This window comes from Bos taurus, chromosome 22 (genome assembly GCF_002263795.3).
Source record: "Bos taurus isolate L1 Dominette 01449 registration number 42190680 breed Hereford chromosome 22, ARS-UCD2.0, whole genome shotgun sequence".
Taxonomy (NCBI): domain Eukaryota; kingdom Metazoa; phylum Chordata; class Mammalia; order Artiodactyla; family Bovidae; genus Bos; species Bos taurus.
The window spans coordinates 51,573,057-51,599,183 of record NC_037349.1 but is presented as its reverse complement, the minus strand read 5'-3'; the positions used below and the strand labels follow the sequence as shown (position 1 = coordinate 51,599,183).

Sequence of the window (26,127 nt, the reverse complement as noted above, 5' to 3'; positions counted from 1 at the left end):
GATCACATCACTGTTTGCCTCTGATCAGACACTGCCCATGTCCTGCCCGCTCCCCGTTTTCTAGCTGACCTTTGCTCTGGGGCAGATGGTAGCCCTGGGGAGTTTGAATCCAGGGAGTAGCTTCAACTAACCATTGGGGGAACTTGATGGAAAAACATCTCTTCTTTCTCCCTCCTTGGGTGTTCCACTCCCAGATGTGTCACACCTCTGTCTGAGGTCCCCAACTGGCTTTAGTCTCAGCCATGCACTTCAGTGACCTCTTCATTGAACGTACTCTTCTGACTCAGGTCCTACCCTGTCTCATGTCTCTACATCCCTGCTCGAGGTTTCTGGAATTGCCTCCCAAACAAACTACTTCTGCTAAATGCTTGTCTTAGGTCTGCTTCTGGGTCAGCCTGAACCAAGACACAGATTCCTTTCTCTGAGAGGGACAGAGGGCAGGATCTCACAGAGCATGTACTCTGCTACCTGTCAGGCTTGGCTCCTCTTGGTGAACAGGTGGGGCTGAATCAGGAAGGTTAGAGGAAAACAATAGAATGGGAAAGACTGGAGATCCCTTCAAGAAAATTAGAGATACCAAGGGAACATTTCATGCAAAGATGGGTACTATAAAGGACAGAAATGGTATGGACCTAACAAGCAGAAAATATTAAGAAGAGGCGGCAAGAATACACAGAAGAACTATACAAAAAAGATCTTCATGACCCAGATAATCAGGATGGTGTGATAACTCACCTAGAGCCAGACATCTTGGAATGCGAAGTCAAGTGGGCCTTAGGGAACATCACTAAGAACAAAGCTAGTGGAGGTGATGGAATTCCAGTTGAGCTATTTCAAATCCTAAAGAATGATGCTGTTAAAATGCTGCACTCAATATGCCAGCAAATTTGGAAAACTCAGCAGTGGCCTCAGGACTGGAAAAGGTCCATTTTCATTCCAACCCCAAAGAAAGGCAATGCCAAAGAATGTTCCAACTACCACACAATTGCACTCATCTCACACACTAGTAAAGTAATGCTCAAAATTCTCCAAGTGAGGCTTCAACAGTATGTGAACTGAGAACTTCCAGATGCTCAAGCTGGATTTAAAAAAGGCTGAAGAAGCAGAGATCAAATTGTCAACATTTTCTGGATCATTGGAAAAGCAGGAGAGTTCCAGAAAAATATTTACTTCTGCTTTATTGATTACGCCAAAGCCTTTGACTGTGTGGATCACCACAACAGACTGGAAAATTCTTAAAGAGATGGGAATACCAGACCACTTTATCTGCCTCCTGAGAAATCTGTATGCAGGTCAAGAAGCAACAGTTAGAACCGGACATGGAACGATGGACTGGTTCCAAGTTGGGAAAGGAGTGCGTCAAGGATGTATATTGTCACCCTGTTTATTTAACTTATATGCAGAGTACATCATGAGAAATGCTGGATTCAATGCTGGATGAAGCACAAACTGGAATCAAGATTGCTGGGAGAAATATCAATAACCTCAGATATGCAGATGACACTGCCCTTATGGCAGAAAGCGAAGCAGAACTAAAGAGCCTCTTGATGAAAGTGAAAGAGGAGAATGAAAAAGCTGACTTAAAACTCAACATTTAAAAAACTGAGATCATGGCATCCAGTCCTATCACTTCCTGGCAAATAATTGGGGAAATAATGGAAACAGTGTCAGACTTTATTTTCTTGGGCTCCAAAATCGCTGCAGATGGTGACTGCAGCCATGAAATTAAAAGATGCTTGCTCTTTGGAAAAGATGCTATGACAAACCTAGACAGCATATTAAAAAACAAAGACATTACTTTGCCGACAAAGGTCCATCTAGGCAAAGCTATGCTTTTTCCAGTAGTTATGTATGAATTTGAGATGGGACCATAAAGAAAGCTGAGCGCCAAAGAATTGATGCTTTTGGACTGTGGTGTTGAAGAAGACTCTTGAGAGTCCCTTGGACTGCAAGGAGGTCCAACCAGTCAATCCTAAAGAAAATCAGTGTGCATATTCATTGGAAGGACTGATGCTGAAGCTGAAGCTCAAATACGTTGGCCACCCTACACAATGAACTGAGTCATTGGAAAAGACCCTGATGCTGGGAGAGATGGAAGGCAGGAGGAGAAGGGGATGACAGGGGATGAGATGGTTGGATGGCATCACCGGCTCAATGGACATGAGTTTGAGCAAGCTTCGGGAGTTGTTGATGGACAGAAAAGCCTGGCATGCTGCAGTCCATGGGGTTGCAAAGAGTTGAACATGACTGAGCAACTGAACTGACTGAACTGAAAGGAACCTCATGTGTCTCACTCTACATCACTCCTTCCTGTGGGAGGAAACCCTATAGGGAAACTGAGGGCTCTGTTGTGTTTGTGTCAGTGATACAGGCTTGCCAGAGCCAATTGTTCTATTGTCAGGATTGTTTTTAGCTGCTTGTTAAGCTCTTGGTGGCTTCCCTGGAAGCTCAACTGGTAGAGAATCTTCCTGCAGTCCAGGAGATCCTGGTTCAATCCCTGGGTTGGGAAGACCCCTTGAGGAAGGGAAAGGCTACCCACTCCAGTATTCTTGCCTGGAGAATTCCATGGACCATACAGTCCATAGTGTTGCAAAGAGTCAGACACGACTGAATGACTTTCACTTTCATTTTAAGCTCTTGGTAGCTTCAAACCAGTAGACGTTCCTGCCAGAGTATTGATGCCTCCCATGCTTGTCCTGCCCTGTCCTGTCTGTGCTGCTGAGGCAGTGAGAACTGCAGGTAGGAGAGTTGGTACCGGAACACACAGCTGGAGTCCACTGTTAGTGATAAAACTGAGTAGCGTGTTTCTTTACTTCCCAAAGCACGTACTCGTCAAAACCTGGGAGGACCTGCTGGAAGGGCTGTTTCTACCTTCCCAGTGCACCCGTGGGAAGACGGAAGACCTCCGCTAGGACAAGCCAGTCCGTGAGGAGGGAACACAGAGGCACCCAGGAAAGGGAGGTATGTGGGCCTTGTGCGAAGGGCCCAGTCCTCCATCCTCCCGGAAGTTGATGTCTGGATGGGCTCAGCTCACTTCCTGCTCAAATGTCATGGTCTCCCAGAGGCTCACTGTGAGATCCTGAGGGCTTGCAAAGATGGGAGAGAGGACTTCAGTCTGAAGTATGAGCAAATATAAAGTTTCAGAGGCAAGAAGGCACAGGGAGGGTTTCAGGCTTACCTAGTAGGCAGTAATTATGTGTATTGCCAAATCTTTTCTACTGTGAACATCTCCTTTCCCTCATTTGAGTTGGGAAAAAGATACAGTTTGACCAAGAGGCCACTGGGAAATACCTGGACTGTGAAACCAGGTTGCACAGAGGCCCACCTCTCCTTCCTTCTCCAAGGCTGGTGTGTAACCAGCACTATCCATCCAGCTGCCATCTTACGAGGGGCCCTGGCCAAGTCCCCAAGGGTCCCATAGGAAAACTGAGACCAATAGCAAACCCAGAACTCACAATTACATGACAATTCCTCCTGAAACTTGTACAAGAATTTCTTTCTTGGCTTGTGGCCCGTCTACTGCTTTGGTCCATTATCCTCTCAGCCAGCTGTGTTCTCAAAACCCTGCACACTGGCCACCCCAGCGTGGTGTCCCAACAGGGCATGGGACAGGAATTCACTTGAGGTGAAATCAGAGGAGACTTCCTGAAGGCTGCGGGACCCAGGATAAATGAGGTGCTGAATCTCCTTGGACATCAGTGAAGGCTTCCTAAGGAAGAAGGTCAGGGCAAGCAGAGGGGTCAGGGGAGGAGATGGGAGACGAGCATGTGGCTCTGAGGTGCCTGAGTGTTTGGGATGGACAGGGGAGCCTGACACCTGAGGCCTGCAGGCAGTGGGAGAGGACAACACCGAGCATCAAGCTGCAAACCTTGTTGCCCTTGACTCAAGGCAGCAGGTGAAACGGTCAAATCAGTGGTTTGCAGGATCCCTAGACAACGGTGTGGAGGGCGGACAGTGGTCAGGGAGAGCTAGGAACATACTCTCTAGAAACTGCATAAAGAGAAGGCATTAACCTAACCTAGTTATTTGGTGAGGACTGTCCATCCTGTGGTTGCCTTCACTGTGAGAGAGAACAAAGAACTGTGGTCGTGATACAGATGACACTTCCTCATACTTAGCTGGGGAGGTGCCAGGGTAACAGCCCAGGCATCTGGCCATAGGAAATATATGACTGAGAAAGTAATCAGAAGAGTCCAGAAGAGGGGACAGATGGAGCCGAGCTCCTGACTGGCTGAGAACTGAGCCCATAGGACAGGATGGTGTGGCCTTGATGCCTGCCTCGGTACTGGCTTGGTGGGGGGGCGGCGGGGAGCTAGGCTCTAGACATGATGATACTGTCAATCATTCATGAAAGTTGCTGAGTGCCTACTGGCCAAGAGCCTTGAGCAGGAGATTTATTGTTGAATATACTCCTTTAAGGGCTTCCCATGTGAAGCTAGTGGTAAAGAACTCGCCTGCCGGTTTAGGAGATGTAAGACGTATGGGTTTGATCCCTGGATGGGGAAGATCCCCTGGAGAAGGGCATGGCCACACACTCCAGTATTCTTGCCTGGAGAATCCCATGGACAGAGGAGCCTGGTGGACTCCAATCCATGGGGTCACAAAGAGTTGGACACGCTGAAGTGACTTAGCACGCACGCATGCAAAGTCCTTCAAACTGTTGTCAGGTGTGCAGGTGTAAGACAGATTTCTGACTCCCTCCCTCTCCTAAGGACTCAACCATTTTGAGCAAACCTGCTGGTGACACTCCCCAGGGTGTCCAGAAGAGACCAAGAAGTTGTCAGGGAGATGGAGAAACCATTTCTTCACCTTGCACAGGGGCCTCTCTTCAAACTGCCCGAAAACCCATGAAGCAACAGCAGGGGCTGAGGCAAGTCCACCTCAGGCCCTGGGAGGAGGGCAGGGATGGGGCTAGTCAGGAAGACTCCTGGTTGAGCCTTTGCATCAGGGCCCAGGCTGGGCATAAAAGGAGGGTCCTTCACCTGGGAGGAGGCAGACTGGGGACCATGCAGACCCAGAGGGCCAGCCTCTCACTGGGGCGGTGGTCACTGTGGCTACTGCTGCTGGGACTAGTGGTGCCCTCGGCCAGCGCCCAAGCCCTCAGCTACAGGGAGGCCGTGCTTCGTGCTGTGGATCAGCTCAATGAGCTGTCCTCAGAAGCTAATCTCTACCGCCTCCTGGAGCTAGACCCACCTCCCAAGGATGTGAGTTGGGGAGGGGACTGTCTAGGTGAGGGGCAGGGAGACAGATCAGAGAAGGAAAAATGAGCCTGAACCCAGTTTCCCCCGCGCTTTAATCCGTCACCAGAATGAAGATCTGGGCACTCGAAAGCCTGTGAGCTTCACGGTGAAGGAGACTGTGTGCCCCAGGACGATTCAGCAGCCCGCGGAGCAGTGTGACTTCAAGGAGAAAGGGGTGAGGCTGGGGGCTTGGGGTCAATGTTTCCCAGGGAGCTGAACAGGGAGCTTCTGGGAAGGTTTTCTGTCTCTGGGGTGAGGCTGGGAGGTTATGGCCAAGGGGATTCCAGTTTGACCTTGAGCCTCTCCTTCCAGCGGGTGAAACAGTGTGTGGGGACAGTCACCCTGGACCCATCCAATGACCAGTTTGACCTAAACTGTAATGAGGTGAGTGGTCCCTTCTGGACTGGGGGGGTTCTAGGGAAGATAGTGTGTGGAACATCCTCTGTACCAATGACCCGCTGTCCCATCCAGGGCAGACAGAGGCCCTCCTACCCTGGCCCCTCCTTCCCTAAGCCCCAGGTCTCCAGCCCTGGGGCTGCCTCCCTTCGAGCAGTGGTTCTCTACTGGGGTTCCCATCTGGGAACTGACATGAGATGGATTCTCAGGACCCACTCAGACTTCCTGAATCTGACACTGGAGTGGGGCCCAGCCATTTGGATTTTCACAAGCCCTCCAGGGAACTGTGACTGAGCTCAGCTTATGACACACTGCCTGCAGTCATGGGTTTTCAGCCTCTGCTCTCATCCAGCTTTGCTGGAATGTGCTTGTGACCCTGGGAAGCCCCATGCCATCTGTGGGCCTCAGTTTCCTCTCTGTCTGTGGTATGGAGATTCAACCACATGCTCCTGGGGTTGCAAGGCTCCTTGGGCAGCCCAGGAAGGTAGAGGTGTGGTGTGTGTGTGGGGGGGGTGTCAAGTGTTAATCATGAGTCAGTCCCAAAAGAAGCTTGTGGCCTCCTTTTTCATAGCTCCAGAGTGTCATCCTACCCTGGAAATGGCCATGGTGGCCTTGGCGCAGAGGTTGATGGAGAAGAGCTGTCAGATCCTGAGCCTCGGGAAGAGTCTTAAGTGTCTGATTTGTTCAGATTCGGGCTTCTGGACAGTGAAAATAAATTCTTGTGAAAACGGTTCCTCCAGGCTTTAATTTCACTTGTCTCCCCTTCTCCCACTCATCAGGACCATATCCCTAACTCTGGGAGGTCCCCCACATATGGTGTGCATCTATGTGTATGTGTCCATGTGTGTGTGTGAGATCACTCCTGTGAACACAGAGAAGCCTGAGGCCCCTGTTCCTTCCAGGAGGGCACGAGGCAGGCAGCAGCCCCAGGAGCTCAGGAACTGCCTCCCCACCCTCGGGTCCCTCCCGAGCCCTTCACCCACCCCTGCCCTCCTCCTCCAACACCCAGTAGGACGTAAGGAGACCTGCCGTGGGTGCAGAGCTGGTGGGGCTGCTGTTCCTGCTCACGTGGAGCTGACAGTCCACGAGGGGCCCGGCTGCTCACCTTGTTAAACACTCACAGAGATGAAGTTCAGTCTCAGGGATAAGCCTGCAGGTGCAACGCCCAGGACGTACCTCTTGCCCTCGACAATCTGAATTCTGAAATAGCCCATCCCTCCTGGCTTTTCTGTGGCATTTAGACTCAATACTGTTTCTTCAGCTGGGTCTCAGATGTCAGGGGTGGGTTTGTGTTTAGTGATCACGTAGTATAAAAATGTGTACCACTAAAAAGAAGTATCCTGCTCATCGGGGTGAAGATTTCTCCACGAGGGCGTGAGAGACAGAGTGACACAGAGATTCCATGTCTATTTGCCTGTGTGTTTCAGACACTGTCCGTGTCCTGCCCACTCCCCATTCTCTAGCTGACCTTTGCTCTGAGGCAGACAGGAAGCACTATGGAGTTTGTATCAGGGAACACCTTCAATTAACAATTGGGGGCTGCTGCTGCTAAGTCACGGCAGTCGTGCCCGACTCTGTGTGACCCCATAGACGGAAGCCCACCAGGCTCCCCTCCCTGGGATTTTCCAGGCAAGAACACTGGAGTGGGTTGCCATTTCCTTCTCCAATGCATGAAAGTGAAAAGTGAGAACTTGGGGTAAAAACATCTCCTCTTCCTCACTCCCTCGGGGGCCCACCTCCAGACGTATCACACCTCTGCCTGAGGTCCCCAGCTGGGTTGAGCTCCTGTCATCCACTTTACTGCCTGTTTACTGACATGTCTTCTTCTCACTCATCCTGCCCTGACTCCTCTGTCTACACTTTTGCTGGCTTTTTCTGGAATTACCTCGCAAACAAACTCCTTCGATTAAAGGCTTGCCTTCAGTCCCCTTCTGGGCCACTGTGAACCAAGACATATTCCCTTGTCTGAGAGGGACATAGGGTAGGATCTCACAGAGCATTTACTTTGTTACCTGTCAGGCTTGTCTCCTCTTGGTGAGCAGGTGTGTTGATTGCAGACAGGTTAGTCGGTCCCTGTGCGTCTTCTCTACATCGTCATATGCTGTGGGGGGAAGCCGTACTGAGGGAACTCAGAGCTGTGTTGTGTCTGTGCCCGAGGATCCAGGCTTGGTAGAGCCAAGTGTGAAATGGTCAGTTTTGTTTTTTGAGCTGGCTGTTACATTCTTGGTAGCTTGAAATCAGCCATGGAAAAAATGTTTACACCATGGAAACTGGCAGATGGTCCACATTAGGCCCGTCACCGCTGGCACATCCCAGCCCCACCGGAGAGAGGGACCACTCATCAGGATGACATGACATCTGTGCAGGTCACCTCTGTTTTCAGTCGTTCCCCATGATTGCCCATCTTGCTCCCATGGCCTCCCACCTGTAGCCTCGGGCCAGTCTCGTCCTTTCATATTCTACATTGGCATTTACCTGACGTTCCTTGCTGCGGAGGAGGCTCCCAGCATGTACAGGTAACCACTGATAGCAGAAAGGGGTGGATGCTTACATTGGTTCCATCTGAATCCTAGAGCTGGGAGCTGAAGTGGTCCCTGGCAGGGAGGTCTGCAGGCCTACTTAGCGCCTTCTAATGGGATTGGCTTCTGAGTGTCTGCTCTTCGATCCCTGGACCTCTTACTCCCTGAGAGAACAAATATCAGGTCCTTCCATTAATGGCTTTGAGCATCAGGCCAGGGCAGTGGCCCCGAGAGGGGGGAGGAGCCTCTCTAGAGGCTGAGAGAGTGTGGGGCTGCCTGGGATGAGGTACTGAAGACAAAATAAGGCAGGTTGGTGCCCTGACAGGCTGGACCATGCGGGCGTGGGTTGTGACAGCACGGTACCGGGCTGCTCGGTGCCTGGGGGTAGGTACGAGATGTGTGTGTGGGGAGATGACAGTTCAGTTTTGACCCTTTTGGTTGAGGTGGGCCAGAGGGATGCTGGTCTCTGGGTGGGGCTCTGGGCAGTAGGTATTGTTAGTGTCCTGTTCAATCCTGTCAGTGGGCGGCTGCCCTGAGGACCCTCAGCTGTTGGGACTGTGGGAGGTAGATGGTAATGGCTCTCAGGTCCCTTCACAGCTGCCTTCACAGCTTCCCCCTCCCCAGGAGATCCTGGGATACTCTGTCTCCTCTGCACTTGGCCTGTGTAAGTGACTGCCTGTGAAGGGGACATGAGAGCCCAGCTCCCTCCTCAGTGAGTCCTAAAGCAGGGATGCAATGCCAGTTCCAGGGCTTTTGGGGTGAGGTTTAAGCTGGTCCCAGGGTAGAGCGCCTCCCTCAGGGAGGGTTCGGGTCACCCTGCTGAGTCTGCCATTTCCTAGTGAGGGGGGTCCTTGATTGAATGGTTTACCTGTGGGTCTCATTTTCCTCATCAACTGACCTACACAGAGAGCTGGTGGGTGTTCCCAGAGGTCTGGGGGCACTGTTTGGGACTGGATTCTGGTTCTCCTTGCCCCAGAGTCTCATGGACAGGAAAGATGGCTGGGAGGAGCAAAGGAGGGGGCAATGCAGGATCAGGGCTCCTACTAGAGTTTGTTGGGGTGAAACGTGCACGCCTGTCTCAAGGTTCAGATGCGGAGTGGGGACATGCCGGCTGGAGACAAGGGCTGTGCTGTCTTTCCTGAGAAGACCTCAGCCCTAACAGGCTGTGAGGACTAAGCCAGAAAAGCTGGTTGCTCAGGGCATGGAAGACATGCTCCTCACCATGAGAGGTGCCATCAAGGACCACACTGAGGACCCTACACAGAATTAGGGAGGATGGGGGAGGGGACTTCAGTCTGAAGAGTGAGCCAATGCAAAGGCCCAGAGGCAAGATAGCACAGGGAGGGTTTCAGGCTTACCTAATAGCCAGTAACCATGTGTATTGCTAGTAATTTTCTATTGTAATCACCTCGCTTTCCTTCTTTGACTTGGGAAAAGGATACAGCTTGACCAAGAGGCCACTGGGGCAAGACCTGGGCTGTGTAACCAGGTTGCACCAAGGCCCACCTGTCCTTCTCTCTCCAAGGCTGATGTGTAACCAGCACCTTCCATCCAGCTGCCACTTCCGAGGGGCCCCAGCCAACTGCTCAGAGTCCCACAGGTCAACACATGCCAAGAGCTACCCCTGGCCTCCAGTCACATGGCTATCCCAAGGCAAGCCTTATTAGAATGAGCTTCATGGTCCCTGAGCCCCTCTAACACTTGGCTGCTTATAGCTCCCATCTGTGCTCTCTCTACCACCCAGCACCAGCCCTCAAGCCTGGTGTCTCACCCACATGACTGGACATGGAGTCAAATGAGAAGAAACTTTCTCAGGGCTGTGAGAGCCAAGAGGAGGAGATTCTGAGTGTTCTTAGAGATCAGGGATGCCTTTCCAAGGAGGAAGGCCAGGGCAAGCAGAGGGACCAGAGGCACAGTTGGGAGATGAGCTGGAGGCTCCGACGGGCCTGAGTGATCGGGGTGCCCTGGGACCCAATACCTGAGGCCTGTAGGGTGGGGAGTGAGGACAGTAAAGAGACCCAAGCATCCAGACCCTAATGCCCCTGGCTCAAGGAGGTGGGTGAAATACCCAAATCAGTGATTTGCAGAAGCCCCCTAGACAATGGTATGGAGGGTAGACAATGGTCAGGGGAGAGCCAGGAACATACTCTCTAGAAACTGCGTAAAGAAAAGCTTTAACCTTCCTGAAGGCTGCGGGACCCAAGATAAATGAGGTGCTGAATCTCCTTGGACATCAGTGAAGGCTTCCTAAGGAAGAAGGTCAGGGCAAGCAGAGGGGTCAGGGGAGGAGATGGGAGACGAGCATGTGGCTCTGAGGTGCCTGAGTGTTTGGGATGGACAGGGGAGCCTGACACCTGAGGCCTGCAGGCAGTGGGAGAGGACAACACCGAGCATCAAGCTGCAAACCTTGTTGCCCTTGACTCAAGGCAGCAGGTGAAACGGTCAAATCAGTGGTTTGCAGGATCCCTAGACAACGGTGTGGAGGGCAGACAGTGGTCAGGGAGAGCTAGGAACATACTCTCTAGAAACTGCGTAAAGAGAAGGCATTAACCTAACCTAGTTATTTGGTGAGGACTGTCCATCCTGTGGTTGCCTTCACTGTGAGAGAGAACAAAGAACTGTGGTCGTGATACAGATGACACTTCCTCATACTTAGCTGGGGAGGTGCCAGGGTAACAGCCCAGGCATCTGGCCATAGGAAATATATGACTGAGAAAGTAATCAGAAGAGTCCAGAAGAGGGGACAGATGGAGCCGAGCTCCTGACTGGCTGAGAACTGAGCCCATAGGACAGGATGGTGTGGCCTTGATGCCTGCCTCGGTACTGGCTTGGTGGGGGGGCGGCGGGGAGCTAGGCTCTAGACATGATGATACTGTCAATCATTCATGAAAGTTGCTGAGTGCCTACTGGCCAAGAGCCTTGAGCAGGAGATTTATTGTTGAATATACTCCTTTAAGGGCTTCCCATGTGAAGCTAGTGGTAAAGAACTCGCCTGCCGGTTTAGGAGATGTAAGACGTATGGGTTTGATCCCTGGATGGGGAAGATCCCCTGGAGAAGGGCATGGCCACACACTCCAGTATTCTTGCCTGGAGAATCCCATGGACAGAGGAGCCTGGTGGACTCCAATCCATGGGGTCACAAAGAGTTGGACACGCTGAAGTGACTTAGCACGCACGCATGCAAAGTCCTTCAAACTGTTGTCAGGTGTGCAGGTGTAAGACAGATTTCTGACTCCCTCCCTCTCCTAAGGACTCAACCATTTTGAGCAAACCTGCTGGTGACACTCCCCAGGGTGTCCAGAAGAGACCAAGAAGTTGTCAGGGAGATGGAGAAACCATTTCTTCACCTTGCACAGGGGCCTCTCTTCAAACTGCCCGAAAACCCATGAAGCAACAGCAGGGGCTGAGGCAAGTCCACCTCAGGCCGTGGGAGGAGGGCAGGGATGGGGCTAGTCAGGAAGACTCCTGGTTGAACCTTTGCATCAGGGCCCAGGCTGAGCATAAAAGGAGGGTCCTTCACCTGGGAGGAGGCAGACTGGGGACCATGCAAACCCAGAGGGCCAGCCTCTCACTGGGGCGGTGGTCACTGTGGCTACTGCTGCTGGGACTAGTGGTGCCCTCGGCCAGCGCCCAAGCCCTCAGCTACAGGGAGGCCGTGCTTCGTGCTGTGGATCAGCTCAATGAGCTGTCCTCAGAAGCTAATCTCTACCGCCTCCTGGAGCTAGACCCACCTCCCAAGGATGTGAGTTGGGGAGGGGACTGTCTAGGTGAGGGGCAGGGAGACAGATCAGAGAAGGAAAAATGAGCCTGAACCCAGTTTCCCCCGCGCTTCAATCCGTCACCAGAATGAAGATCTGGGCACTCGAAAGCCTGTGAGCTTCACGGTGAAGGAGACTGTGTGCCCCAGGACGATTCAGCAGCCCGCGGAGCAGTGTGACTTCAAGGAGAAAGGGGTGAGGCTGGGGGCTTGGGGTCAATGTTTCCCAGGGAGCTGAACAGGGAGCTTCTGGGAAGGTTTTCTGTCTCTGGGGTGAGGCTGGGAGGTTATGGCCAAGGGGATTCCAGTTTGACCTTGAGCCTCTCCTTCCAGCGGGTGAAACAGTGTGTGGGGACAGTCACCCTGGACCCATCCAATGACCAGTTTGACCTAAACTGTAATGAGGTGAGTGGTCCCTTCTGGACTGGGGGGGTTCTAGGGAAGATAGTGTGTGGAACATCCTCTGTACCAATGACCCGCTGTCCCATCCAGGGCAGACAGAGGCCCTCCTACCCTGGCCCCTCCTTCCCTAAGCCCCAGGTCTCCAGCCCTGGGGCTGCCTCCCTTCGAGCAGTGGTTCTCTACTGGGGTTCCCATCTGGGAACTGACATGAGATGGATTCTCAGGACCCACTCAGACTTCCTGAATCTGACACTGGAGTGGGGCCCAGCCATTTGGATTTTCACAAGCCCTCCAGGGAATTGTGACTGAGCTCAGCTTATGACACACTGACTGCAGTCATGGGTTTTCAGCCTCTGCTCTCATCCAGCTTTGCTGGAATGTGCTTGTGACCCTGGGAAGCCCCATGCCATCTGTGGGCCTCAGTTTCCTCTCTGTCTGTGGTATGGAGATTCAACCACATGCTCCTGGGGTTGCAAGGCTCCTTGGGCAGCCCAGGAAGGTAGAGGTGTGGTGTGTGTGTGTGTGGGGGGGGTGTCAAGTGTTAATCATGAGTCAGTCCCAAAAGAAGCTTGTGGCCTCCTTTTTCATAGCTCCAGAGTGTCATCCTACCCTGGAAATGGCCATGGTGGCCTTGGCGCAGAGGTTGATGGAGAAGAGCTGTCAGATCCTGAGCCTCGGGAAGAGTCTTAAGTGTCTGATTTGTTCAGATTCGGGCTTCTGGACAGTGAAAATAAATTCTTGTGAAAACGGTTCCTCCAGGCTTTAATTTCACTTGTCTCCCCTTCTCCCACTCATCAGGACCATATCCCTAACTCTGGGAGGTCCCCCACATATGGTGTGCATCTATGTGTATGTGTCCATGTGTGTGTGTGAGATCACTCCTGTGAACACAGAGAAGCCTGAGGCCCCTGTTCCTTCCAGGAGGGCACGAGGCAGGCAGCAGCCCCAGGAGCTCAGGAACTGCCTCCCCACCCTCGGGTCCCTCCCGAGCCCTTCACCCACCCCTGCCCTCCTCCTCCAACACCCAGTAGGACGTAAGGAGACCTGCCGTGGGTGCAGAGCTGGTGGGGCTGCTGTTCCTGCTCACGTGGAGCTGACAGTCCACGAGGGGCCCGGCTGCTCACCTTGTTAAACACTCACAGAGATGAAGTTCAGTCTCAGGGATAAGCCTGCAGGTGCAACGCCCAGGACGTACCTCTTGCCCTCGACAATCTGAATTCTGAAATAGCCCATCCCTCCTGGCTTTTCTGTGGCATTTAGACTCAATACTGTTTCTTCAGCTGGGTCTCAGATGTCAGGGGTGGGTTTGTGTTTAGTGATCACGTAGTATAAAAATGTGTACCACTAAAAAGAAGTATCCTGCTCATCGGGGTGAAGATTTCTCCACGAGGGCGTGAGAGACAGAGTGACACAGAGATTCCATGTCTATTTGCCTGTGTGTTTCAGACACTGTCCGTGTCCTGCCCACTCCCCATTCTCTAGCTGACCTTTGCTCTGAGGCAGACAGGAAGCACTATGGAGTTTGTATCAGGGAACACCTTCAATTAACAATTGGGGGCTGCTGCTGCTAAGTCACGGCAGTCGTGCCCGACTCTGTGTGACCCCATAGACGGAAGCCCACCAGGCTCCCCTCCCTGGGATTTTCCAGGCAAGAACACTGGAGTGGGTTGCCATTTCCTTCTCCAATGCATGAAAGTGAAAAGTGAGAACTTGGGGTAAAAACATCTCCTCTTCCTCACTCCCTCGGGGGCCCACCTCCAGACGTATCACACCTCTGCCTGAGGTCCCCAGCTGGGTTGAGCTCCTGTCATCCACTTTACTGCCTGTTTACTGACATGTCTTCTTCTCACTCATCCTGCCCTGACTCCTCTGTCTACACTTTTGCTGGCTTTTTCTGGAATTACCTCGCAAACAAACTCCTTCGATTAAAGGCTTGCCTTCAGTCCCCTTCTGGGCCACTGTGAACCAAGACATATTCCCTTGTCTGAGAGGGACATAGGGTAGGATCTCACAGAGCATTTACTTTGTTACCTGTCAGGCTTGTCTCCTCTTGGTGAGCAGGTGTGTTGATTGCAGACAGGTTAGTCGATCCCTGTGCGTCTTCTCTACATCGTCATATGCTGTGGGGGGAAGCCGTACTGAGGGAACTCAGAGCTGTGTTGTGTCTGTGCCCGAGGATCCAGGCTTGGTAGAGCCAAGTGTGAAATGGTCAGTTTTGTTTTTTGAGCTGGCTGTTACATTCTTGGTAGCTTGAAATCAGCCATGGAAAAAATGTTTACACCATGGAAACTGGCAGATGGTCCACATTAGGCCCGTCACCGCTGGCACATCCCAGCCCCACCGGAGAGAGGGACCACTCATCAGGATGACATGACATCTGTGCAGGTCACCTCTGTTTTCAGTCGTTCCCCATGATTGCCCATCTTGCTCCCATGGCCTCCCACCTGTAGCCTCGGGCCAGTCTCGTCCTTTCATATTCTACATTGGCATTTACCTGACGTTCCTTGCTGCGGAGGAGGCTCCCAGCATGTACAGGTAACCACTGATAGCAGAAAGGGGTGGATGCTTACATTGGTTCCATCTGAATCCTAGAGCTGGGAGCTGAAGTGGTCCCTGGCAGGGAGGTCTGCAGGCCTACTTAGCGCCTTCTAATGGGATTGGCTTCTGAGTGTCTGCTCTTCGATCCCTGGACCTCTTACTCCCTGAGAGAACAAATATCAGGTCCTTCCATTAATGGCTTTGAGCATCAGGCCAGGGCAGTGGCCCCGAGAGGGGGGAGGAGCCTCTCTAGAGGCTGAGAGAGTGTCGGGCTGCCTGGGATGAGGTACTGAAGACAAAATAAGGCAGGTTGGTGCCCTGACAGGCTAGACCATGCGGGCGTGGGTTGTGACAGCACAGTCCCGGGCTGCTCGGTGCCTGGGGGTAGGTACGAGATGTGTGTGTGGGGAGATGACAGTTCAGTTTTGACCCTTTTGGTTGAGGTGGGCCAGAGGGATGCTGGTCTCTGGGTGGGGCTCTGGGCAGTAGGTATTGTTAGTGTCCTGTTCAATCCTGTCAGTGGGCGGCTGCCCTGAGGACCCTCAGCTGTTGGGACTGTGGGAGGTAGATGGTAATGGCTCTCAGGTCCCTTCACAGCTGCCTTCACAGCTTCCCCCTCCCCAGGAGATCCTGGGATACTCTGTCTCCTCTGCACTTGGCCTGTGTAAGTGACTGCCTGTGAAGGGGACATGAGAGCCCAGCTCCCTCCTCAGTGAGTCCTAAAGCAGGGATGCAATGCCAGTTCCAGGGCTTTTGGGGTGAGGTTTAAGCTGGTCCCAGGGTAGAGCGCCTCCCTCAGGGAGGGTTCGGGTCACCCTGCTGAGTCTGCCATTTCCTAGTGAGGGGGGTCCTTGATTGAATGGTTTACCTGTGGGTCTCATTTTCCTCATCAACTGACCTACACAGAGAGCTGGTGGGTGTTCCCAGAGGTCTGGGGGCACTGTTTGGGACTGGATTCTGGTTCTCCTTGCCCCAGAGTCTCATGGACAGGAAAGATGGCTGGGAGGAGCAAAGGAGGGGGCAATGCAGGATCAGGGCTCCTACTAGAGTTTGTTGGGGTGAAACGTGCACGCCTGTCTCAAGGTTCAGATGCGGAGTGGGGACATGCCGGCTGGAGACAAGGGCTGTGCTGTCTTTCCTGAGAAGACCTCAGCCCTAACAGGCTGTGAGGACTAAGCCAGAAAAGCTGGTTGCTCAGGGCATGGAAGACATGCTCCTCACCATGAGAGGTGCCATCAAGGACCACATTGAGGACCCTACACAGAATTAGGGAGGATGGGGGAGGGGACTTCAGTCTGAAGTGTGAGCCAATGCAAAGGCCCAGAGGCAAGATAGCACAGGGAGGGTTTCAGGCTTACCTAATAGCCAGTAACCATGTGTATTGCTAGTAATTTTCTATTGTAATCACCTCGCTTTCCTTCTTTGACTTGGGAAAAGGATACAGCTTGACCAAGAGGCCACTGGGGCAAGACCTGGGCTGTGTAACCAGGTTGCACCAAGGCCCACCTGTCCTTCTCTCTCCAAGGCTGATGTGTAACCAGCACCTTCCATCCAGCTGCCACTTCCGAGGGGCCCCAGCCAACTGCTCAGAGTCCCACAGGTCAACACATGCCAAGAGCTACCCCTGGCCTCCAGTCACATGGCTATCCCAAGGCAAGCCTTATTAGAATTAGCTTCATGGTCCCTGAGCCCCTCTAACACTTGGCTGCTTATGGCTCCCATCTGTGCTCTCTCTACCACCCAGCACCAGCCCTCAAGCCTGGTGTCTCACCCATACGACTGGAAATGGAGTCAAATGAGAAGAAACTTTCTCAGGGCTGTGAGAGCCAAGAGGAGGAGATTCTGAGTGTTCTTAGAGATCAGGGATGCCTTTCCAAGGAGGAAGGCCAGGGCAAGCAGAGGGACCAGAGGCACAGTTGGGAGATGAGCTGGAGGCTCCGACGGGCCCGAGTGATCGGGGTGGCCTGGGACCCAATACCTGAGGCCTGTATGGTGGGGAGTGAGGACAATAAAGAGACCCAAGCATCCAGACCCTAATGCCCCTGGCTCAAGGAGGTGGGTGAAATACCCAAATCAGTGATTTGCAGAAGCCCCCTAGACAATGGTATGGAGGGTGGACAGTGGTCAGGGAAGAGCCAGGAACACAGAGGAGGACTTTGGGTATTCTGGCTCCCCGTTGGAGGAGAGAAGACGGGGTAGGACCAGGGAAGGAGTGGTATGAGGTCTAGGAGTGTCCTCAGGAAGAAGGAGCAGGTAGGGCTCCCAGGCTTCCAGCTCAGGGTCCTGCGGCAGCACCCAGCCAACAGCTCAGTGGGGACAACCAGGGTGTTCATGGGAGTCTTGAACCCAGAGCCATGTGTGCACGAGAACTCGTGTCTTGAAAAGGGAAGGGATAGCCCCTGGAACATGTGAGAACTGAGAGGAGAAGCAGCCCGGATGCACCCGAGCCAGCCCTGCCTCCTAAGAGGAGACTCCCTGGAGGAGACTCAGCAGAACCCACAGAGGAGGGGACCCAGGAGAGAAGCGACAGGGGAGAATCAGTGTTTGGAGGACAGATGGACTCTGCAGCCTGTGAAGATAAAGATAAGGCTTTAGTGCGGCCCCTGTACTTAGGGAGGGCTGTCCAGCCTGCGATGGCCTGAGGGTGAAATAGAGCAAAGAAGCGTGCAGATGACCATTTCTCAGGGCAGATGAGAGGCAGCCAAAGCAATAGGCCAGGTTTGGTAGGTTCTGGGGCCAGGACATTTTTAGACTGAGAAGAGCAATGCAGAGGAATCCAGGAGAGGAGACAAATGGAGCTCACTGTATGAGGGCTGGACACAGAGACGATGGTGTGGCCCTGTGTCTACCTAGGGACTGGCTGGTGTGTACATCTTGAGATGTAGTACTGTCATCCACTCACCAAATGTCAAGTGACCCTCTACTGGGTTCCAGGCAGTGCCAAGAGGTGGAGGCTGACTGCTGAATACACTCCTTTACCCTGGATCCTCAGGAGCCCATGGTGTGGACTCAGAGGGGATGTAGACAGTGCCTGGTCCCTCCCTCTCCTCAAGGACTCAACCCCTTTGAGCAACCGTGCCTGTGACACTTCCCATGGACCCCAGGAGAGGCCGAGATATTGTCAGGGAGATGGAGAAACCCTTTCGTCACCTTGCACAGGGGCCTCCCTGACCACTGCCCAGAAATCCAATGAAGCAACAGCAAAGCCTGAGTCAAGTCCACCTCGCACCTGGGAGGAGGCCAGGGATGGGGCGGGTCAGGTTGAGTCTTTGCATCAGGCCCAGGCTGAGCATAAAAGGAGGGTCCCTCAGGTGGGAGGAGGCAGACTGGGCACCATGGAGACCCCGAGGGCCAGCCTCTCCCTGGGACGGTGGTCACTGTGGCTGCTGCTGCTGGGACTAGCGCTGCCCTCGGCCAGCGCCCAGGCCCTCAGCTACAGGGAGGCCGTGCTTCGTGCTGTGGATCAGCTCAATGAGCAATCCTCAGAACCTAACATTTACCGTCTTCTCGAGCTGGACCAGCCTCCTCAGGATGTAAGTCAGGGAGGGGGCTGGGGAAGGGACCCTCTGGGTGGAGGAGCAGAGACACAGAGCAGAGAAGGAAGCCTGAGCCCAAGCCCAGTCTCCCCACTCTGATCCTCGAGCAGGATGAAGACCCAGACAGCCCGAAGCGGGTGAGCTTCAGGGTGAAGGAGACCGTGTGCTCCAGGACCACCCAGCAGCCCCCCGAGCAGTGTGACTTCAAGGAGAATGGGGTGAGCCTGGGGGCTGGGGGCACAGGAGGCTGCTTCCCAGATTGCTGAACAGGGGGCTTCGAGCAAGGTTCCCAGCCCCTGGTGTGAGGCTGGGAGCTTATGGCCTGGGGGTGGGTGGTTCCACTTTGACCTTGAGCCTCCCCTTCCAGCTGCTGAAACGCTGTGAGGGGACAGTCACCCTGGACCAGGTCAGGGGTAACTTCGACATCACCTGTAATAATGTAAGTGGCCCCTTCTGTACTGTGGGAACTGCTGTGCCGGTGGGTTGTGGAACTTCCTTTGGACCAATGACCCACTGCCCCATCCAGGGCAGAGAAAGACTCTCCTACCCTGCCCCCTCCCTCCCCGAGCCCCAGATCTCCCGTCCTGGCTGTGTGTCCCTTAGAGCAGTGGTTCTCTCCTGGGGTCCCCACCCAGAGAACTTGTCAGAAAGGCAGATTCTCAGCCCCACTCAGGCCACCTGAGTTGGACTCTGGGGTGGGGTCTGACCATTTGTCTTTTCCCAGGACTTCCAGGGATTCTGACTGTGCTAAAGTTTTGAGAGTCACGAGCCCTCAACCTCTGCTCTCTTCCAGCTTTGCTGGGATGGGCTTGTGACTCTGGGAAGCCCTTGTCTTCCTTTAGTCTCTTCATCTATTTCTGAGTGTGGGGATTCCACCTCATGCTCCAAATATCACAGCCAGAGGTGAACTTGTGCCTGAGGATCCTGGTGTGACCCTGAAACAGGAAGGGCCAGGTGGGGAGGGATCTTGGGTTGATGGTGATGCAGTACCAACAAGCAACCTGTGTTTTTCTTGTTTCACAGCACCAGAGCATCAGGATTACAAAGCAGCCATGGGCACCACCACAGGCAGCCCGATTATGTCGCATTGTAGTGATAAGGGTTTGCAGATAATCAGCTCTTGTAGATTTCTGTCATAAGCCAGCAAAGAGTCCTAAGGGTTTTCTTACTCTGCCTCAAGCTACTGGATCTGAAAAATAAATTCTTGTGACATGATATCCTCCAGGTCTCAATTTCATTGTCTCCTCTCCTCACAGTTATCAAGAAAGAATCTTGAACTATTTCATGTCTCGTGTGTGTGTGTACCCGTGTGTGTGTGTGTCTATGTGTCTGTGTGTGTGTCCATGAGTGTATGTGTGTGTGAGATCACTCCTGTGAACACAGAGAAGGGTGAGGGCCCTGTTCCTTCCACGCGGGAGGCAGTAGCCTCAGGAGCTCCAGGACAGCGTCTCCATCCTTGGGCGCCTCCCGAACACTTCACCCGCCCCACTCTGCCCTCCTCCTCCAACACCCAGTAGGACCTAAGGAGACCTGCTGTGTGTGCAGTGCTGGTGGGAATGCTGCTCCTGCTCGCATGGAGCTGACAGTCCACGAGGGCCCATGCTTGTCACCTTGTGAAGCACTCAGAGAGACGCAGTTGAGTCTCAGGGCTCAGCCTGCAGGTGCAATGCCCATGAGTCTCATGGACATGACGCTGGCTGGGAGGAGCAGAGGAGGGGGCGATGCAGGATCGGGGCTCATACCTGAGTTTGCTGGGGAAAAGGTGCATGCAGATTTCTGAAAGACCAGGTGTGGAGGCGGGGGCAACCACTCTAAGATGAGGACTGTGATGTCTTTTCTGAGCAGACCTCAGTTCCGACAGGCAGTGAGGACTAAACCAGGAAAGCCGGAAGCTTTCACCTTTCGCATCACAGGAAGTACATCCTGAGGACCCGGAAGTGGACCCTCCTAAGGATCAGGGAAGGACGGGGGAAGAGGGCTTCAGTCTGAAGTGTGTAAGAGTGAAAGGCCCAGAGGCAGGAAAGCAAAGAGAGGATTTCAGGGTTCCCAGAACCTGTCACTACGTGTATTGCTGATTATGCTCTATTGTAATCAAGTCGCTTTCAGCCTTTGATTTGGGAAAAGGATACAACTTGACCACAGTGCAGGGTCAAACCTGGACAAGGAAACCAGGGTGCCCAGAAGCCCACCTCTCGTTCCTCTCCAAGGCTGAGTGTGTAACCACCACCATCCATCCAAGCTGCCATCTTCCGTGGTGTCCGAGACAATTGTCCCGAGTCCCAGAGGCCCACAGAGGCCATGAACTACCCCTGGACGGCAGTCACGTGGCCATCCCAAGGGAAACTGGATTAGAATTTGCTTCACGGCCTCTGGGCCCCTTTAATATTTTGGCTTATTATCTGTCCCAGTTGCACTCCCTCCACACCCCAGCGCTGGCCACTCTGCTTGGTGACTTGTCCAGATGACTGGACATGGAGTCACTTGGGGGTCAAATTAGAAGGGATGTCCGGAACATTGATGTCCTATGTCAGAAAAGAGGAGGAGGTGCCTTCTGTGCCTGCAGATCCCTGCAGGCTTCCCAAGGAGGTAAAGCAGTGCAAGCAGAGAGATATCAGGGGCAGAGATGTGGGGAGGAGCAGGAGGCTCTGAGTGGCCTGAGGGATTTGGGTGATGGGACAGCCTGACACCCAAGGCCCGCAAGTCTGGGGTAAGAAAAACTAAGAATAGCAACTGTCTAGGCCCTGATGCCAGGGCGGGGGGTTGTAGGCTGGGGAGGCAGGAGGTGAAATGGTCAAATGGGCAGTGTGTTGGAGCCTTAGAAAAATAGCATGGAGGGTGGACAGTGGTCAGGGAGAAGCTGGTATTCGAGGAAGGTGGAGTCTGGAGGTTGCGGCTTCCCTGAGAGGAGAGAAGACAGGGTAGGCCCAGGGCAGGTGTGCTGGGAGGTCAGGGGAGTGTCCTCAGGAGGAAGAAGGAGCAGGCGGGGCTCCCATGCTTCCAGCTCAGGGCTCCTGTGGCAGTACCCAGCCAACAGCCCAGTGCGGACAACCAGGCTCTTTATGGGAGTCTTGAAACCAGAGGCAAAGACCGTATGTGTGTGATGGGCACTGGTGTCTTGAGAAGGGCTGTCCCCAGGAATGTGTGAGGAGTGGGAGGAGAAGCAGCCCGGATGATCCTCAGCCAGCCCTGCCTCCTAAGAGGAGGACTTAAGAGGAGAGTCCTTGGAGAAGAGTCAGCAGAAGCCCCCAGGGAGGAGGGGACCCAGGAGGGCACAGCAAGGGAGAATTGGTCAGGGGCAAGTTCAGGAAGACAGAGGGTCCCCAGAACCTGTGGAGATAAGACAAGGCTTGAGTGTGGCCTCTGGATCTAGGGAGGGCTGCTCAGCCTGTGATGGGCTTGAATGTAAGCCAGCAAAGAATTGCTGGAAATGGTGTAGGTAACACTTCCTCAGGCTCTGTTGGGGAGGGGCCAGGACAACACACCATGTTTTGTGGGGTCTGAGGACAAGACGGTATTAAACTGAGAAAATGAATGAAGAGGAGTCCAGGAGAGGGGAGAAATGGGACTCACTCTCTGAGGCCTGGGCACAGAGTAATAGATAGTATGGGCTTTGTGTCTGCCTAGGGACTAGCTGTGTGTGTAAGTCTTAAGTTGTGAGTAGTACTGTCAAGCATCATTAAATGACTCCCTATTGGGTTCTAGGCAGTACTGAGAGCTGAAGGTTGAGTGCACAATACACTTCTTTATCCTGAATCCTGAGAGACCATAGAGGGGAAGCCGAGGAGATGTAGACAGTGCCTGGCCCTTCCGTCTCCTGGAATACTCAATCCTCTTGGGCAAGCCTGCCTGTGACACTTCCCATGGACCACAGCAGGGCCCAAGACATTGTCAGGGAGATGGAGAAACCATTTCTTCACCTTGCACAGGGGCCTCCCTGCCTACTACCCAGCAATCCCATGAAGCAACAGCAGGGGCTGAGGCAAGTCCACTTCACACCCTGGGAGGAAGGCAGGGATGGGGCGGGTCAGGAAGAGTCCTGGTTGAGCCTTTGCATCAGGGCCCAGGCTGAGCATAAAAGGAGGGCCCCTCAGGCTGAGAGGAGGCAGTTTAGGGACCATGGAGACCCAGAGGGCCAGCTTCTCCCTGGGACGGTCATCACTGTGGCTACTGCTGCTGGGACTAGTGGTGCCCTCGGCCAGCGCCCAGGACCTCAGCTACAGGGAGGCCGTGCTTCGTGCTGTGGATCAGTTCAATGAGAGGTCCTCAGAAGCTAATCTCTACCGCCTCCTGGAGCTAGACCCGCCTCCCGAGCAGGATGTGAGTTGGGGAGGGGGCTGGGAAGGGGATCTGTCTCCTGACATCCTCGGCACTGTTGCCCTCTTCATTAAGGCTGGTTCTCTTGTCAGGAAGGCACTTTTCCCACTACGTGGGTTCCCACCTCTTCTAGGAAACCCTCCCAGACCTGGGTCATCTCCCAGCACCAGGCTTCCTGTCTTAGCATCTCTGCTGTGGGAACAGGCACCCTGCACACCTGGCTCAGGCTCCCTGGACTTCTGGGAGCTCCAGGGATGGAGGGGGTCACTGAGGTGACTTCTCTGCTAAAGTCCCCCCTGAACCTTGGTGTCTCTCTGCCAGGGGGAGCTCCGTCAGCCTGGAAGTTCCAGTGACAAGGGCTCTCCCTGCAGGCGGCCCTGACCTCCCTCAGCCCCTCTGAGGGGAGGCGCTGCCATCAGTGCTGCTGTGAGGGCCGCTCCTGCTCTCTGTGTGTCCATGAGGCCGGGCACGGGCTCTGTCCCCTCCCCTGTGCTCCCAGCACCAAACCCAGGGCCGGACACACAGGGGGCTGGAGAGGCTGCCGTCCGGGTTGGGGGCAGGGAGACAGATCAGAGAAGGAAACATAAGCCGAGCCCAGTCCCCCCACTTTGATCCTTGACCAGGTGGAGCACCCGGGAGCTCGAAAGCCTGTGAGCTTCACAGTGAAGGAGACCGTGTGCCCCAGGACAACCCCGCAGCCCCCAGAGCAGTGTGACTTCAAGGAGAATGGGGTGAGCCTGGGGGCTGAAGGAGCAGGAAAATGCTTCTCAGGGAGCTGAACAGGGGGCTTCTGGGAAAGAATTGCAGTCCCTGGGGTGAGGTGGGGTGTGGCTGGGAGATATTGCCTGGAGTTTCTAGTTTGACTTCAAGCCTTCTTTTCCAGCTGGTGAAACAGTGTGTGGGGACAGTCACCCGGTACTGGATCAGGGGTGATTTCGACATCACTTGTAATAATGTAAGTGGCCCCTTTTGTACTGTGAGGACTGCTAGAGGGGTGGGTTGTGGAATTTCCTTTGGCCCAATGACCCACTGCCCCATCCAGGGCAGAGAAAGGTTCTCCTACCCTGGCCTCTCCCTCCCCCGAGCCCCAGGTCTCCAGTCCTGGCTCTGTGTCCCTTAGAGCAGTGGTTCCCTACTGGGGTCCCCAACTGGGAACTGACATAGAGGCAGATTCTCAGCCCCACTCAGATCTCCTGAATCAGACTCCTGGATGGGGGGCAGCCTTTGTATTTTCACAAAGCCTCCAGGGGCTTCTTTCGATGCTGAAGTTTGAAACTCATTGACTCAAATCATGAGCTCTCAACTCCTGGTTCCCTTCCAGCTTTGTTGGGATGGGCTTGTGACCCTGGGAAGCCCCCTGTCACCTAAGGGACTTTGGTTTGCTTATCTATCTGTGGTGTGTTGATTTAACCACAGGCTCCAAACATCGTATAGGAGGTAAACTGGGGCTCCAAGCTTCCTGATGTGGCCCAGGAATCGGAGTGTTCAAGTGGCAAGGGGTCTGGTTTTAATGCTGAGCCAATACCCCAAAGCAACTATTTCCTCCTGGTTCACAGATTCAGAGTGCGGGGCTATTCCGCCGGCTGAGGGACTCAATCCGGAGAGGTCAGCAGAAAATCCTCGAAAAAGCAAGGAGAATTGGTGAGAGAATCAAAGATATCTTCAGGGGATAAAGTCCTTAGGATCAGGTTATCCTGGCTCAGATTTCTGAACTCTGAAAAATAAATTCTTCTAAAAACAACTTCATCAACATTCAAATTCACTTCTCTTCCCTCTAAGTCTTACCAGGACCAGGTCCTTAACTCTGAGAGTCCTCTTGAGTGTATGTGTGTGTGTGAGAGAGAGAGAGACAGACAGAGATCACTCCTATTAACTCCCAGATGGGTGAGGCAGGTCTCCTTTCAGGAGGGTATGCGGTTACAGGGATGTAATGACAACCATAGCTAACACGGATGTATGGTATATTTGAAAGTTGTTAAGAGAGTAGAGCCTAAGTGTTCTCATCACAAGGAGAAGACCTCATTTGTTTTTTGTATCTCTATGAGATGACGGATGTTAAGGAAACTTACTGTGGTACTCATTTCACAATATAGGTAAGTAAATTCGTTATGCGTACACTTGAAATTTGTAGTGCTGTATGTCAATTATATCTCAAATGAAACTGGAAAAAACATTTAAAGAGTGTGAAAGGATTATTACAGCAAAAAGTTTGTGAACCGCTACTTAGAGAAACTCTCCATGGGTGTGCAGGGAGACATATATGATAATCCAATTGGAGTGTTGGTCTGTTTCTTCAATAGATACCAAACAGCAGTGAACACAAATAAACGGATTACCGTGTATCATTGAAAAACAAAACAAAACAAAAAAATTGTGCAAAATGAGCTAGTAAATATGTAATAAGGCTACCTATATAATGTCCAAAAGCGTGGAAACAATACTATGTTTTGCTTGTGGGTACTGGTGGTAAAAACAAAAAAACGTGCTGGAACACAACTGAGCAGGTCAACGCGCAAGGACAGTCCTCATCCGTTCCACTAGAGTCGCATTCTGGCCCCAAACTACGCTTCCCGGCAGGCTGCGCGCCGCGCCGTGACGCACTTTCTGCAGACTCACTTCCTTGCGTTTGCGTTGTTCGTTGGTAGGGCAGGGCCCCCGCTATCTTTTAGCAGCTGGATGCGGTTGCTGGTAACTTTGATGCTGCCGCGTAGCCCAGCCGGGAGCAGATGCGGACCTCGCGGGAGCAGTTCCTGGGCTTGCCCGTGAACTGTGAGGTGGACCAGCTGGCCAAGTACTAGGGCAGGAAGAGAGCGACCGCCCCACCGCACCACCTCCCCGGGTGTTCGGACCTCAGGCGCAGGCCTGGCGTGGGCCTGGGTGTCGCGGGGCTGATTTCCTAAGGAGTTGTGGAGAGGCGCGCTGAGGATGCGACCACCTCTCCCAACTGCTTGCCTTCCTTGTGGGTGGGGCGGCGTTCCCTCCCTCGTTGTCCAGTACCCTGTTCTTGTGGTTTATAGCTACCTCCCCAGAGTCCCTGGCCTCGCCTTCCGCCGCGGGGGTCCTGTCTGCGCCGTCCACTCCAGCGGCAAATCCGCTGGCGGCGAAAATTGAGCGCTTGAATTGTGGCGAGTGCTACTGAAGAACTACAGTCTTACGTCCTGTTAATTAATATCTAACTGAATAATGAAGAAGTCTAGAACTTGTTTTTCATCAGACACAAGGTGGTTGTTCAGTCGCTAAGTCGCGTCCGACTCTTTCGACCCCATGGACTATACCCCATCACGCTCCTTTCTCCATGAGATCTCCCAGCAAGAGTACTGGAGTGGGTTACCATTTCCTTCTCCAGGGAATCTTCCCTACTCAGGGGTCAAACCTGTGACTCCTGCATTGGAGGCAGGTTCTTTACAGCTGAGCCACCGGGAAAG

General features: G+C 53.4%; 4 protein-coding genes across 4 annotated transcripts; all 4 read left to right on the top strand.

Annotated features, from left to right (window-relative positions):
* Window positions 1-4,994: 4,994 nt before the first annotated feature.
* CATHL4 (cathelicidin 4) lies at window positions 4,995-6,367 on the top strand. Its single transcript, NM_174827.2, is given in 4 exon segments — window positions 4,995-5,204; window positions 5,308-5,415; window positions 5,553-5,624; window positions 6,208-6,367. Coding segments are annotated over 4 exon segments (435 nt in total). The 5' UTR covers window positions 4,995-5,006; the 3' UTR covers window positions 6,265-6,367.
* A 5,320-nt stretch (window positions 6,368-11,687) lies between these two features.
* Window positions 11,688-13,066, top strand: LOC112443481 (cathelicidin-4). Its single transcript, XM_024983284.2, has 4 exons — window positions 11,688-11,897; window positions 12,001-12,108; window positions 12,246-12,317; window positions 12,905-13,066. The coding sequence occupies exons 1-4, from the start codon at window positions 11,700-11,702 to the stop codon at window positions 12,959-12,961; spliced, it is 435 nt and encodes a 144-aa protein (XP_024839052.1). The 5' UTR covers window positions 11,688-11,699; the 3' UTR covers window positions 12,962-13,066.
* A 5,108-nt stretch (window positions 13,067-18,174) lies between these two features.
* On the top strand, window positions 18,175-19,603 carry LOC132342071 (cathelicidin-1). Its single transcript, NM_001425157.1, has 4 exons — window positions 18,175-18,385; window positions 18,499-18,606; window positions 18,756-18,827; window positions 19,412-19,603. Exons 1-4 carry the CDS (start codon window positions 18,188-18,190, stop codon window positions 19,499-19,501), a joined length of 468 nt encoding a protein of 155 aa, NP_001412086.1. The 5' UTR covers window positions 18,175-18,187; the 3' UTR covers window positions 19,502-19,603.
* Window positions 19,604-22,486: 2,883 nt separating this feature from the next.
* CAMP (cathelicidin antimicrobial peptide) lies at window positions 22,487-24,447 on the top strand. The gene is made up of 4 exons (NM_174831.2): window positions 22,487-22,705; window positions 23,326-23,433; window positions 23,586-23,657; window positions 24,259-24,447. The coding sequence occupies exons 1-4, from the start codon at window positions 22,505-22,507 to the stop codon at window positions 24,373-24,375; spliced, it is 498 nt and encodes a 165-aa protein (NP_777256.1). The 5' UTR covers window positions 22,487-22,504; the 3' UTR covers window positions 24,376-24,447.
* The last annotated feature ends 1,680 nt before the right edge of the window (window positions 24,448-26,127 follow it).